The sequence below is a fragment of the Manacus candei genome, unplaced genomic scaffold (assembly GCF_025592945.1).
Source record: "Manacus candei isolate 608988 ecotype Guabito, Panama unplaced genomic scaffold, ASM2559294v1 h1tg000050l, whole genome shotgun sequence".
Classification (NCBI taxonomy): Eukaryota; Metazoa; Chordata; class Aves; order Passeriformes; family Pipridae; genus Manacus; species Manacus candei.
In genome coordinates this window covers 33010003-33026317 of record NW_026138098.1, presented here as the reverse complement: position 1 = coordinate 33026317, position 16315 = coordinate 33010003, and the positions used below count along the sequence as shown (strand labels likewise).

Here is a 16315-nt window from a genome sequence, read left to right as displayed (position 1 = left end):
AAAACAACCCCATGCAAGCTGCTGTGGAAAAAAATTCTCTCTACCCCGGCCAAAACCAACACATAGTCTTAATTGTTTGGTACATCAAGGGGATACCAAGGGAATTTGTTATCCTGTGATCTCCTTGAGAGCTATGTAGGCCTGTTGCTTCTCAGGAAAGATTTCCCTCCAATTTCCAGCATTTATTCATGGCCTATTTGTACATTTTCTTACTGTGTCAATGTGAACAATTCTTTTGTCTCCATCCATGGATGGAGACACTTGGCCCCAGTGGGCCAAAGGCATAAAACTTTTAGACCTTCACTGGAGTGTTCAGTGATTTCCTTTAAAGCCTTTACAAGGTTCAGTTATGTTTTTTGGCAGCATATTTTAACATCATATTGTGTGCCAGTATGAATGAATTTATTTACACTAATGAATTTATTTATTTGCTTATTTCTCAGTCCCAGGATTGCTATTTTGGCCACCTTCCAGTCTCTCCTCTCCCTTCCCAACCCTTTCAATGTGATCAGTTGTATAGCCTCCAAATTAATACTGATCTACTACACCTGAAACAGAGCTTTCCTGTACAGTACTTTATTAAATGATTCTGTAGGGTGGATTAAATCTACTGCATTGCTTTTCTCTGGGAAAAGGTAATTTATCTTAGCAATAAAAAAGCAGCGATGTTATCTGATACGAGCTTCCTTCCATCTTGTGCTTTTTATTCAGCTTTTCCATTTTTGCATGCCTGTGTGCACAAGCTAATGACTGTATTTTCCTGGCTGCTTCACTTGCCTTTTCCAAATACAGTTTACAGCTTTGTCACAACAGCTTATGCAAAATTACTGACAGTTTCCTGTGTCCACTGCCTTGAGTCTTCTGCAGCAGGGATTGTCTGCTTTTGCAGCTCAAGAATGTCTTTCACCCAAAAGACACCCTCCAAAGAGGAAATGCAGGAGAGCTTTTTGGTCTGTTTTCTCCTGCCCACTCTGACCTTTGGTACTTATTTTGTTGTCTTTTGGCATTCCCAGAATGGGGAGAGAGGAGCACCTCCAGAGACTTCACTGACTTTTCCTAAGGTGCATCTCCAGATAGGATCCTTAGGATGAATTAGCTGTTGAAGCTCCTTACCTCTTGTAGTAGTAAAGATGACAAATTTATTTTAAGTGATTTATTTGGGGGTGCATACAAAAATTGGAAGTTTTTATTAATTTAGAAAGACAAGTGTTTTTAATGAAAAAATATTTTTCACCACTCACTTTCAGAATGAGATTTAAAGATAATATTTGCTGTTTAGTATTCAGAGGTTTTTACCCTTGCTTGTGAAGCTCAAAGACTGCTAAAAGAGGACTGAGTCTTTTTACTTCAAAATATATTTAAAAAAAATAAAATCCCCAAAACATTTGAGAGAGGAACTGGAGAGAGGCTTACTGTGCAAGCTTATGGAAATGGTGAACTTGTGCAATTGGTGCACAACTCAGATAAGGAATAACTTCTAAGAAATTCTTTGACAGACAATTATTATAGGAGCTAGGAGGAAAAAAAACGTTAGCCAAGAAAAATGCTGAGGGTGTCTGCATGACTGAGCCTAAAACATTTTTATTTCTATGATGATTGTAGGACTCTAAATTAAGCAATAACCCTTAATTCTTGTGGCTGCTACTCTATTACAGAGTCAACAACATCCATTTGGTTGAGTATGCAGCTTTTTTCTCTGTAAGGCTCTGTTCTGATCCCTCTGTGAAATTCTGTTAAAAATGTTGGCCTTAAAACCGTGTTTTGCTTCTGATTTGAAGAACATTCTAAAAAACAGGAGGAAATGCCAATATTTTTTTGTGTTCCAGGTAATCAGAAAATCACCCTGACCATAATAATATTTTTTCCTTTCCTCTACCTCAAAAATAGCTTTGCTTCACTGTAATTTCCATGTTGATTATAAACACTGTGTAGGTGTTAAAGATGGCTTTAACTACACATTTGCTTGCTTTAAAATGCTGTTGCACTTAGTGATCATTTAAAGCACGGAGAAGAAGCTGCTCTTCAGTGCACTATTACCACTGCCTTGCTCAGTACCAGCTTCAGAGTGCCCAGCACACACTCGCCCTGTAGGGTAGTCCTTGGACACAGTCTCCAAGAACTTCCTTCTCAAGAGAAAAATCAATAGGAGGAGCATTTAAAACCCGGAATTAACATAAAATAGATTTCTGTTTATGAAGGCAATAACTTTATTTTCACAGTGTTCACATTTCAGTTTTGATACTTTTGCAGCTGTTAGATCGTTTTCCTGAGTTAGGATTGTAAATACCATTCTGTTACCTGCATGGGTTTGATACACATGGTCTTGCTCCAGCTCATTATATGGGGAGAGGGGGAGTCAGGGGAAGGGTCTCTCAGTTTAAATGGCGTTGGTGGAAGAAACCAAAATAGGGAGGATGTGTGAATTCTGAATCTGGCTCCCATGATAACAGATTTGCCATGTTCATTGGTAAAACCCAGTTTACCTGGACTTTGAAGCAGAGTACACTTGGGTAAGCCTTCCTTAAAGCAGGAACACCAATGAACATCGGTGTTGTCTTTGCTTTTTTTAACTCCAGCCAGTTTTGTTTATTTGTTTTGTTGTTGGGTTTTTTTTCAGTAGAATTCTGTGTTCATTGTATGTGACATTTTGGGATAAATCTTCCCTCACTTGAGGCTACTTTAAGCAATGACTCATGACTTTCCAATGTCTGTATAACTTTCGTATATTTTTCTCTTTTAGATCCTAAGAACCACTGTACTGGTCTTGTTCAGTAGAGTCCCTTCTTTAATCCTATAACAAGATCAGGGAACTACTGCTGCTCTTTATATTCTTAAGCTGAAGCAGACTCTCTAACTTGGACAGTTTTTATCTCTATGCTCATATCAAAACCATTACCTTCATTTCAGCTATGACTTTCTTGCTCAGGGTCTGAAGTGCCTTAACCTTTGTCATGTTATGGACATTTCATTTGCAATTCTGTAGTCTGCCTTTCACTTGAAGCTTTGTAACCTTTCCAGTTATTTTGAATGTATTTCCCAGAGCCTCTGCAGCACTGTTTCTTCCCCTTACTCTTTTCCTAAGGTTTTCCTTGTGGTCTTGTACCTACAAACCCTGATTCTCTTGTTATTTTACATTTTTTGGGGGGGAGTTAAAACAAACATGCTGTGCCTGTTGCATTTGTCCATGATTAACTTGCTGTGTCTCAGGCACCACTTTAATAATTATTTCCTTTGCCATCCCACATTCAAAGAATCCTGTTGTCTATTAGAACAGTGTAATGCATTGGAAAATACATTTTTCTTACAGAAACTGAAGTTTTTCTCTATTTTGTAAGTTCTTTGTAATAGGAACATTTTAGTTCTTAATGAGCACCTTTGGCTTCATCTGATGCTTCCTGGAGACAGCTGGTCAGATGTATCTGCTGTGTTTTTCCAAATAGAGACCAAAGTATTTTGAATACTTTGGGATTTACCACTCTTCTAACCATTTGCTTTAGTTATATTTACGTGTCAGAACATGATCTGCCTCCTAAGCAGGATTGTGGGCTGAGTAGCTTTATTTTATAACTCATTAGTGCTTAAGAGTTGATTCTCTATTTCATGGTCTATGAGGATTTTTTGTTTAAATCTTCAATATTAACCCAGTCTCATTAAGGATTTCTTTAGATCTGAAAAATTGCAGTAACTCCTTGTTCTGCAGCTTTAGATCACTCTTAAGTTCTTCATAGAGATCATTTGTTGTTTTCCAACCTGAACTTAAAAAAGCACCTTTTACAATTTTCATTTTTGCATGGCATAGATTTTTGTTTTATAATAAAATTCATAACATGTCATATATTAATCATAAAATTATACAGTGTCCCCTCTCTCCCTCCAATAATATTTCCAACTACATTCAGCTAACTCAACTCTGCTGAAGATTTTCATGGTGATTCGTTTCTGACAACGTGCTCTCAGCTCTTTGTACTTCCCTCCTTAGTAACTATCAACTGTTAGACCTGGAAATGATGCCATAGATCTTGATGTGGGGAGCATATGCATAATTCTGTAGGATTTATGTATGCCTCTGTATGTGTGTATGGATTATAAATCCGTTAGCATAGTAAAATTGATTCTTGCTGAAATCATAAATGATGGGCTTGTGGTCATTTTGTTCACCTCATGTCTCAGTAAGTCTGCCACTGCAGTATTTGGAGAGGTGGAATTGAATCCATTATATGACAAATAAATATTTCTGTAAACAGGGCTTCTCCTTACTTTCTGGGGACCTTATTCTGTTTCCTACCAGAATTCCACTGCTGGGCAAGGTCACCTCTGAAGCTCATTTTGTTTACTATATGCTCTGTTTTGTGTCACAGTTTTTGAGAACACCACACTGTCTCCTCAGTTTACCCAGTGCTATTAAACAGCTGCAGCTAGAGTAATTTTGGAATAATTCAGCAGAAGATGTATAATTAATGCATCCATCGGAATTTGAACATTTGTCATGGAATTTCGTGCAGGAATATACAGCTGTCTGTCACTCACTCCCCTTTGCAATTGCTGTTAGGCATTAAAAATTAAAAGGCAGGTGGCTTCAGCCAGGAGATGAGAAGATCTGTACACCCTGGGTTTTGTGCAAATAAGTCATTGCAGAATTCTTCACCCTTCCCAAGCAATATGAAGTAGCAGCCATGCTTTGCTTAAGAAATACTCACACCTTGACACCTTGACAGCTGGGTTAGGCAATAAACTGTATGACAATCCTCCTAATCAACAGAAATGATCGGGGAAAAAACATGGATGTTTCAACAGCTGGTTTAGGGTTTGTTTGTTTGTTTGTTTTTCCTTATGAATCAATTTTATAATTTCTTTCCTGACCTGAGGCTTCAAGTTAACATTCCTTGTACCAGGATATTAGTGTTTTTCCGGTAACTTTGTTTTTGGTGTGGAGGGAGGTTTAAAATGATTCCCCAAAACTAATTCCTTGGTTTGAAGTCAGAAGCGTTTAGTGAGTGATTCTAGAATATAGCTGCAAGGAACAGACCATTGTTTTTGAAATGCTTGTTTTTTAGGAAGGGTAGATTTTGGAGATGCAATGAAGTTTCTGGCTTTGAAGACTTAACTAGGCAAAACTGTGACTGGCCTGATGTCATGTTGGTCTTTTTTTTTAAGGAGGAGACCGATCCAGGTGATATACAAAAGTGCTTTTCAAATAATGTGTTTAGGATTTTTTTTCCCTTTTGTTAGACTACAGCTGCATTCATATTATTCATCTTTCCTGGGTAATTAAATGTTTTAACATGTGCATTCATACTCTGCTGTAGCAATCTCAAATTCCTCGAGAAGAGTACTTTCATTGTTTGTTATTAGAAATATGTGGTGTTGGTATTTGAAAACCATTTTTAGTGTCAAAATGGTTGCATATACTTCATTCTGATTCTGCAAATTTCTCCTGAATGCTAATACAGGCTTCTTATATGAAGTATTGTGTATTAAGTGGAGGTCAAGCATACCAACATTGCCAATGCATGCAATCAATCTCTGTGATTTAGTCTCATGCGTTTCCAGATAGGCAGAAAAGCATATTTAAAACCTCTTGGTACCCTGTTTTTCAAAGTGCCTGTTTACTCTTTGGTGTGCTCTTTTAAAACTATGTTGACTTCTTTTTTTCCAGAGAACCAGTAGTAAAATTTTCAGCAGTGCTCCAGATTTCTTTTAAATAACAACACAGTCATCTTGTGTTTGCTTAATTTCTTCACTTGTCTTGCTTATACATTATTCTCTGAGACAAGTAAAGCAAATAAGTACCTGCACCTAAGAACACCTTCATAAAAGTATCTTAATGGTGTTAGAAGAAATATCTGGTCTATTCAGTATAGTTTTATTCAGTTTTTAATAAATGTTAGTTTTATTCATTATAGTTTATTCAGTTTCTAACCATTGTTAGCTGATAACTGACTTCCTGAATCTTTAATAAAATCTGTTATTCTGTGTGTTAGAGAAAAGTTAATGTTTCTGCATTGCGGATTGGGAGGACTTATTCTTGTAGTTGGCCCTCATAAACTCTAAACCACAAGTAAAGAACAACAACAAAAAAATCTTCTAGAACCTTTTCAGCCTTTCTGTACTCTCTGCATAGAATTGAATTTAGCAGGGGATGCAATGAACAATCACTTTCTTGTCTGTCAGCAGTCCACTGCAGTTGGAGTTCACCCTGACTGTATGTGCAGAACAGTCAGTACCTGTTATAATTAATCATTCTCACTTTCTCTCTGGGTTCTTGCACAGAACTTTCTTCACCTAAAGGACTTTTCCCTGCTGGTAATACTAGTCTTAGCACTCGTATCTGTAAATGTTGCTAATTTAATTAGTCACTAGTTGATTAGAGGTTTCAGGTGAATACTGAAGAATGTTCTTTTTCATGTTGTTGGTAGCCAGTTGGGTAAGACAAGGTTCCTTTTATAGGGCAAAACACATAATGCAGGATGCAGTGATGGTCAGGGTACTGAGTGCCAACAGCCCGTTCACATTCTTGCTTCAAATCCTTAGAGAGAAGAACCTCTTGAGTTTTTGTCACCATGGCCACAAACAAGCTGTCCAATGGTACTTCACTTCCTGCAACTAGCAGGTTTATTGCTCTCAAATGATTATATACTATAATTGAACATACTCATTAAATATACCAGCATCCCCTTATCACTCTTGGTTTAAAGCAATTTCAGGAATACCGTGTTCTAATAATGAAAGCTTGTATGGTCTCCTTAAACAGCTTCAACATTTAGAACCTAATTTCAAATCCACTGGAACTCCTGGAACAACTGCCACTCACTCTACTGATGGTTGTACAACCCATGTCCCTATTCTTTCTTACTGGGTGTTACTGGTGTTCATGGTCCTACGGGACAGGAGAGAGCAGGTAGGGGACCAGTGCACTGGGGGCTCCCAGCAAAGGCAGGAAGCACACATAGAGATAGTCTCTGTCACAAGGCAGTGTTTTCTGAGTCATTTTGAGGCTTGCTATTAATTTTAAATTTGGAGACAGTATTTTTCTGGCACCATTCAGAAAAATATCTTTTCTGCAGTTGACAGTGTTTACTGGTATTTCACTGTAACTAAGAACTTGAGGATTTTGGCTACCAAGCTGTAGTTGTCTTGTGCTTGCTTCTGATATGTCAGCAGTCTTCCATGAAATACAATTCTTCTTGATTAAATTATTTCAGTTATTCCAAGTTACTATTATAGTAGATATAGAACTAAAATGTAGCGTGATCCTTTTCCCAAATACATTTTGCCAAAGGACATTTTGTCTTCTGTGCTTTTGTTGCTTGCTAACATGTATGTCAAAAATTATTCTACCTAAGAAATGGTATTAATTTCTGATGTTCCCCAGTGGAATATGCAATTTTTTTTTGTCTTCGGGCCAAAAAAAGCTTGGAATCTTTTATCTTTTGCTGATTCAATTTTGTTCAGGTTTTATAAGTTGATGCTACACCCACTGGGAACCAGATTTATAAAAAAGGCAGTATTTCTAGTTATTTACAAAAATAACTGGCTGCATTTCAAAATTAAATGTTTAGATTGTTATCTACTGCTAGTGTTTCAAAGACCAACTAATATTCTGCCTGGCTGTGATATTGGGAAAATATGGCTCAGTTACATGCTCTGAACTTCTGAAAGTGGCTCAGCTGTTTTTTCCTTCTTTTCTAACTTACAGGATGACTAGAGTTAAATGAAATTTAGGCTTTCCATTTTCCTGCTACTTTGCTAAATCTGTTGCCCATCAGCCCCATGGCAGTTTTTGTTTCATTTGCAGCCTCAGTTTTGTTGAGACTTTGAAACTTTATGTCACTTGGAATTTAAACATTATGGAAGTTCTCCCTGTCGTTCTATAATTCTTGGTCTCAAGGTCGGGGGCTTGGGTGAGGCTTTTCTTTCTTGTTGTCTCTTTCCTCGTGAGTGATTGGTTTTGGATGAGATTTTTATTAAGATAACCGATTAGTTGGGCAAGACAACTGAATTATATCTAACCTTTCAGTATCGTGCTTAAAATAATATGGAACAGCACCTAAATAAATTAATTTTATGCCAGTATTAGCACCACAGGAATAAGTACCTCATGAGCAGCAGATCTGTAATGTGTGCACACATCTCTGGAGGTATCTGAATGGAACTATTTTCCTCAAGATGTTTCAGATCTGGAAACCATTAAGAAAAAAAAATCCAAGCTTTGCAAATTTAGCTTTTAATTTGGGGGTTTTAATGAGACCAAGAGTTCCTCAGCTGTGTGAGCCCTGTCTGCATGTGCCCTGCACAGTGCTGTTTGATGATACAGTGAAAAAGCTATTTCTCAAGATACAACTTGCCACAGTTGGACCCCACATGCTCAGAAACGTGCTATTGGAACATGTTCTAGCCCCAAAAGTTAGGTGTGCTCATGTTGTGTCAGGTTGTCTGCAAGCAGGCAAGGTGCAAAGAGGAGCCAGCATCTCTTGAGGTGTCTTTGAAGGCTCTCTTCCACAACCCTAATTGTAACCATTCATTTCCATTTTGTGGTGCACCATTTGTTTCCTCTGGTTAGGGTGGTAAATAGAGAGAGAAATTTGAAGAATGGCATTGCTGCAGTTCTCTCTCTGTGTACCTGCAGATTCAACTTGCCTTTGCTTGTGAAACACTCACCACTTGGAAACCTACTTTTTCTGTCCCTATAGGATGATTGCTTCATTTAATGCCAGTTTAAATAGCTGTGCCTTGTGGCCTACTGTGACAATGGCAACATTCAGATTTTGGTTTGATTCTTTAAGTTTAGCTTATAGTTATGAAATAATCGGAGTCTTTTAGCACAGTGATCAGTACAGCCTTAGGAAGAGCTTACAGAAAGACTTTGTAGGCAAACATGCTCATGTCTGCAGTGAACACTATTTTGCTGCATAAACACAAGGTATAATCCATATATCTGACATTAAGGAATGATCTTACAGCAGGTTTGTTTGTAAAAAAAGTCCCTTTCCCAGAATGAATTGCCACACATTCCACTTGTGGATTCACTTCCAGATAAGTCAGTATGTTCATGCAGCATAAGCTGTGTTTTGGGAAAGATTATAGGATAAGAATATAACTGCACTTAAAAATACAGTAGATTTACTGTGACTTCTCACTGAGCAGAGCTCATAGATACTTAGAAATACTTAGTGACATATATTTAGTGTTTGTCCATTGATTTTATTGTTGTAGGTAGCTTTCCTCAGTACTTCTACATGCTTAAGTTAGCCTTCAAATGAAAACAGTAACTTGCCACAATTCATTCACTCTAACAGTTTTTAATTGGAATTGAAATCAGATACTAAGTATTAAAACTCAGACTATCCTGACATAAAATCAGCAATAATAATCATTGAAAGAAGACTGCTATCACATTGATATTGTTTGATAATAGAATCAAGTGGTAGAAACAGGTTAATTCAGGAATACTTAACATCCTTCCAGATGATTCTCCATTTCTGTGGACTGCTGATTCTCTTCCCACTGCTTTCAAACAGGTTTCATTTTTCATTTTTGCAGTTGCAAGTGATGAGACAAAGTGATTGTATTATCTTTCAAATATTTTTTTATCTTGTCTTTAGTGGATACCAGGGTGTGTATGTGAGTACATACAGTGTTCATGCAGTTGAATATAAAGTTACAGAGATGGAGTTGGAAATGGTAAAGTGTTACAGTCATAAAAAAATAAAATAAATTAAACCAGTCTTCAAAAATATGAGAGGGAAGGCAAAAAAGTAATTTTGCACTATTTTTTTTGTAATTGTGTTTACAGATAAAATGCTTATATGGAATGTGTCTGGTATGTTTATACATAGTAAGTGAGTCCAGGCATTCCTGAGTGTTGAGGAAACCCCCACTGCAGTCATGGCAATGCTCCTGTACAAAACCTCAACCAAAACTGGGCATTGCACACAGAGTAGAGTTTATTCCGTGGTCCAGGGTGCCTGTTTCCAAAACAGGTAAATTAATGCAATGGTGAATTTATTGCATGCAGTGAATTCTGTTGTCTTGTCAGTACTTCTCTCCAAATCAGCCTTCATAAGTTTTCTATTTCAGTTCAAAACAGGTAATTCTTTTAGAATGCTCCTAAATGACTTTAAATATCTGCTAGATGAGCTTTTCACAGGTGAGTCTTTTTAAAGACTGAAATAGTGTTACCTCAAAATATCCCTTTATATGCTTTGTCAAACGTTCTTACTGCTTCAAAGTTCATAGGAATTAGTAATAAACATAAAATTAACAGAAAAAATAATATAATAATACTCAGTGGCCTGATTGGTTTAAGTTTTTTGCTAATTCACACCATTCTCTAGCTTAATATAGCATAATGCTTACACAATACAACCAAACAACTTTCACAGAGAAAGGGGTTTGGGGTGGTTTTAATTTTAGTTTTTATTAAACTCTCAGGATTTCTCTTCCCCATCTAAATTACTGAAAAGCTGTTCTCTGTTCAGATAGTCTCTCTTACATATAATGAAGTCACTCCCCCCAGGAAGACCTCAATTTCCTCTTAATGTTTTTTTAATGGCATTTTCCGTGTCCTGTTCAGTACATTTGAAAAATCCCAATCTGGTAGTGTTTGGTCAGCAGCCTGTAGGAACTGCCTCATGTGTTAGTGGTCTCCTTGTTCTTGCTGGCTGAGCTTTGGGGTTTTTGTTTTTTTTAGGTACAGACTTAGGTTATTTGCTAGTCTTAGCTTATATGTATCTATTGTATCATATGTAGCCGTATGACATTCTATTTTGTGCAGATGCCTCTAAATGAAGACCAGTGACTTTAGTTAGACTAAAGAAGGTCATGTTGTTCTGAACTGTGAACTGAGTTCAGGAGTAGGTCAGGAGTAGTGGATGTTTCCACAGCTCATAAATAGGAGGGAACTGATGAGATGAGACAGGCCCACATGGTCCACACTGTCTGCTAAGAAATGAGAGAAACGTTCTGAAGTTCTTCCCAAGTCTGTCCTAGGGGGAAATGTCATTTTCATCTGAGATCTCGTGGTCAGTCTGTCCTTGAGCATGGCAGCAAAGTGCATTAGGTAGAAGACTTCAGAAAAGGAGGATTATGTAAATGATTTAAATTATCTTTCTTCTCTTTTGAATGCTGTGACCTGCCTCTGATAAATACCTCATACAGGGGTCCTTCAAATCCAAACCCAAAAAAGATCCCATTAAGTCACCACTGGCATCTTGACCCCTGATGTTTAATTGCAGGCACTGCCTTAATTCCCAGGTGCAGTGTTACAGGTATTTGCCAGGCTGTGCAGGGACTGTGGGGAGAGTCCAGAGGGGAAAAGTCCCCCATTGGGAAAGTCTAGAGATTCCAAAGTGATAAGCAATCACCTGTACATTACAGAGTAACAGCAGCTTTGTGTACATCTGAGCTGTCTTGGGGCAAATGAAAATAACTCTATGTTTTCCAGGTAGGCAGTTGAATCGCTGTCATGGGTGTGTTTAAATGAGAAATAAATTAGAACCTTCTCTAACTTAAATGCAGCAATTTACTGGATTGCCATTCATTAATAATACACACTACCAATAATTAGATCTCACTCATTATCAGTCTTTTCTCATATTCAGGGCAGTTAACTCTTAAAAACCTTACCCCTATTAGCTGGGAAGATCCAATACCACAAAGTGCTCTTGTGTATCCGGCATAGCTTACATAGAAATACAAATGTAAACATATCCATATAAATGAATATTCTGTACATTCATATATAGCTTGATAATTCTCTAAATGCTTTTTTTTATAGATATGTACATGCTCAGCTGTGTGCTTGTTGGTTATGCCACCAATCTGACAGCCTTGCAAGTTGCCAAATACCCATACACAGTTGCAGTATGCATATATCTGAGTTAGAGAAGCAGATACTAATTTTATCTTGTTTTTACTATGAAACTTCTTTTTTGCGTGTGTGTGCATCAGGCCTCTGCCTTGGCTACTTTGTGTTGTATTACACTTTCATTATGCAAAAACTTCCACAAGGATAATTTATAGATCTTTATGTTCTAAATAGTCAAGGTGGGGAGTGGGCACAATGAGTGATCCTGAGATCCTTCCTGTGCTGGTTTAAAGGTAAACCGGCAGAGGAAATGAACCCAACTCAAAAGAGAGATTATAAGTCAGAATAACAATTTAATAAAATAATACAATAAGTACGATTATACAGACAAACAATTGGTTTTAACCCACGAAACCCAAATGTCCCCAGAGGTGACACAGTACCAAATAACCGTATTTTCAGTAACTAAGTATAAGAATGATGAAAAATATGCAATCCGTGTTTCATTTTTTATGAAGGCGATTCTTGTTTTTTTTCCCTTTGTCAAACAGAAAAAACAGGTTTTTTGTTGTTGTTTTTTTTTCCCCTTTTTCCCCCCATAAAAACTGTAAATATTTTGAATTATTTTCTCATCAGTTCTAGGAGGTCTGTTAAGGTGTGTTCTTTTTATTGAAACATTCTTTAGGTGATTGTTGCACACACGTGGACTGTTTAGTTGTGTAGACTGTTGCTTTTTCAGTATCAAGCTGTCTTGGTGGCTGCTGAAGGGATATTAATCACTTAACCTAATTAAAAGGTGCAAGCACAGTGGCTTCTGCTCTCATCTGTTGTCAGTGGCCTTCCGCAAAGCTGGGAATCTGCTTTTCTGATCAGTTTGTTATTAAAAATAACAGGCACAGAGTTGCTAATTGGAATAAAGTGATTAGTGAAGTTTAATTCTCTGTATTGCCTGATGTGATAGTGACATCCAGATGTAGCCTGTGAGCTAAAGGCTGGGCCCTGACTGCTATTAAACAAGGGACAGGATTCATTAGTTGGTTTTGATTGGAGATGACAAAATCGAGCAAAAAATATTAGAGAACTAAGAAGACATGGCCTACAAGGAAAGGTGGATAGTATTATTTAAGAAAAGAGAGGAATTAGGGAATACATGATGAATTTTAAAATAAACAAACTTCATTTCAAGAAGAGCACAGAGTGTGTTTTTGGTAGCGTGAAATCTGTAGATTAGTTTGGGGACTTTGAACATTATGATTATGAACAGTATTGGTGTTTTCCAAGATGTCCTCCTTTCTACATCTCACCCCTCAGGAGGCAAAATTACAGATGTTCATATTGAAATTTGCCCTTCATTTGTTGTTGAGGGAGAAACAAAATAGAACAAAAATAAAGCATCCAAATAAAACAATAATAACAACAACAAAAAAAAGGCAAAAAATCCCCACAAAAATTTTAAAACAAATTATGTTTTCTTCAAAATATTTTAATATTAAAATCACAAAAATATAATAATACTTCTTAATTGTCTAACAGTTGATATTTTTCATTTTATGTACAACTTGTGTAATTATTCTTTGCTTTTGAAAGACTGAAAAAATAAATCTCTTCCGCCTGTTATCACTCATATCCACTTCTACACTATATTTAGTCTGCATAGATAAACAAAGCAGAGTACAGCAAATGCACATTATTAATGTAATTCTAGTCCACTTAATGCAGTATTTCAGAGGGATGCCTGAACCATTTGAGGTTTATGAAATAAGGGTTTTTTTTATGCCAGTGATCCATGGATAATAACTCACATATGTGTTTTTACTTCCTTTTTTTTTCTTTTTTTTTTCTTTCCCCCCCCCCCCCCCCCCCGAGTCATTTTGTTGGGAACTCAAAACTTAGATAAATCACAGTCAAGGAGTCCTGGATTTGGGAGAATTATCAGGGAAAATGACCAAGAAATAAGAGCTGGTGGATAACCATATAATAGCCCAAGCATATTTTTACACTTCATTAGCAGATTGGTGTGTATGTATTTTAAGATTACAGCTTAATCTTGTTTTAATTGTCTGTCTAAAAGTGATTTGATGAAAAGCAACCATCTCAAATCAAGGGAAGGCACTGAGATGATATTTCTGCAACGAAGTGCAGCCTGTGTTTTAGTGCTGACTCTGCCAGTAGCATATGAGCTATAGGGCACATATTTGCATTTAATTCTTTTTCGTAAGTGATGTATTTATTCAGACAAACAAATACACTGTGATAATGAGTTTGGCCTCAGGAGGAACTGTAAAAAGGCCATTAATAAGCATATGGAATATGGATCAAGTGCAGGACGCAGCCTGAATAGCTAGCTGACTATACCAGTGGAAATCCTGAATTCCTGGGAACTTCTCATGTTCTCCTTTGTGTATTTTTACAACAGATATGAAGATACAAATAGCTTTTTGTAGATGTATGAGGTGACTGTTTAGTTCAAAACCTCCACACTTGTAATTATTTTGATAGTCTGTTGGTCAGGATCTTTGCTTGACAGAAAAAAAAGTCCTGAAACAGTGTGTGTGTTTCCATGATTTTTTTTCCCCCCCAAAAGCACTAAATAAATAGGAACTTGCTCTCCTTCATTATTCCTTCATTTGGTTGCTAATGAAAAATGTACCATGTCTTTTTTTGGTACCATTTAAGAAATCTTCTTTCCATTGACCTTTTCAGAAGGCAAGATAATTCAAGTGATAATCTGAAGAGGGAAGCATTGATTTTTAAAGACCCTGTTTTTCAAATCAAATGGCAGCTACTTGTCTCACACTTGTGGGGACCTATTCTGCAGAAGAAAGTGAACCTTCCCACTACCACTGAATTAACTGAAGTTTGTTATTTCTGAGAACTGGCACATCAAGTATCTGTTCTCCACTCCAGAGACAAACAGCTGAGACCAAAGACAGTGAAGTTACTGTAATTTAAGAATTAATTTAAATGTTTCCAAGGGTTATGTGGGTTTCTCCATTAGAATTAGGGACTGAAGAATTAGAATTAGGGATTGGAGCATCTTTCCTAATACTTAAAGTATATGTTGCCAGGTTTTCTGATTTAGAAATCCATTTGTCTTCAGCTGAAGCTTGGTCTGCACACAAATTTATTATGTACTTCAAAATTTGCCTGAAATGTTGCACACTTATGGTATTAATAGTGTTGCTTTTATGTGGTATGAATTTGTGAATTACACAGTGTGTAATTGTGGACTAAGGGATGGAACACATATTATACTTGTGTTTGAAACCAACACATTGCCTGAAAATAGCTTTAGCACCACGAGGTACCTCCGTTATTCATATTGAATGTTACAGACATTCAGTTTGATCCTTTTACTTTCGATTTCTTCTCTGTCTTCAGACTTCAATTGACAGGAAATAAGTTGCTGCAAATGAGTTTGATCTGTGCTTGTTTGAGGTCCTTCTGTGTGTGATGGATTTTCTATCTGCATTCTTTTTGCACTCTCTATTGGGTTTCCTTTGCTTCAAATTGATGGGAAGGACCAAGGCAGATACAGTTGTACGGGGTCACTATGCAGAGTAAGGCCATGGAGCATCAGAAGGAAATTCCCAGGGCATTCTGGGTAAAGCACAGGTTAATATCCGACTGGCTCAAAATAAACTGTTTGTGTGATTCAATCAAACAAGGTAAACTGCCTTGGTAAATTCAGGTTACAATCATGGGACTTCTTAATTTGAAGAATAAGCATCAATCTTTTAGTGGTTATGTCTCCATTAAGACTGAAAGCAGATTCTGAACTGGTAGAAGTTCCAAATTAAAGCCAAGTTATTCATCCTGATTCTTTGGGTAAAATTACTATTGAAATTACCAACAAATTTTTACAACTGCTTCCCCAGCTCCCATTTTAAAACTTCTTTCTTCTTTGTAGTAGTGTATAATCATCCAGAGCTTATGTGCTCACCATGGGCACTTTTATCACTGTGATAAAAATTACAAATGGGTTCCCACTTTAAAGTAATCGTGCTATTACTATAATGTTTTTTAAAAGTAAGGTTTTAATCAATGTGATGTGATTTGCCAGAAAGAAAAAAAATTTATGTTCTATCTTTTTTGTGCTCACTGAACTTTGATTTTGTTGTTTTGTTTTTTTTTAACAGTGATTCCAGAGTTTATTAGTCAAGTAAATATTGCATTAGAGAGCTTAAGTAAGAACACAGTCCATCTGTTTGATGATAACCGGTTTGTGGACATTTCTAAGAAGGTGTATGATGCGATTCACAACATCAGGTGCTCAGTCATGATGATTCGGGTGAGTTTTTAATTTGTTCTTTTAGTATTCATTTCTGAGATAGTTCAGGATATCAGGGCATTCTGAGGAGAATTTAGAACTGTGTATGTGATCAGTGCCCCTAAGCTCATATCCAGGTTGAACTGATCTGGGAAATTTGGATTACCCTGAAACACACATGATTGTAACTCTAGAAGTGTAGAATTGCATTGAGTACAAAACCAGAATGTTGCATAAAA

The 16315-nt window shown here is 36.8% G+C and overlaps 1 protein-coding gene across 7 annotated transcripts in view; it reads left to right on the top strand.

Moving 5' to 3' along the window:
• Positions 1 to 16315, top strand: part of CTNNA3 (catenin alpha 3) — a 443012-nt gene that overhangs the window by 345600 nt on the left and 81097 nt on the right. For all 7 annotated transcript variants that reach the window (XM_051800260.1, XM_051800262.1, XM_051800261.1 and 4 more), the window contains one exon: positions 15946 to 16097. In XM_051800260.1, the coding sequence (XP_051656220.1) occupies positions 15946 to 16097 (152 nt within the window). The remainder of the gene's footprint in view (positions 1 to 15945; positions 16098 to 16315) is intronic.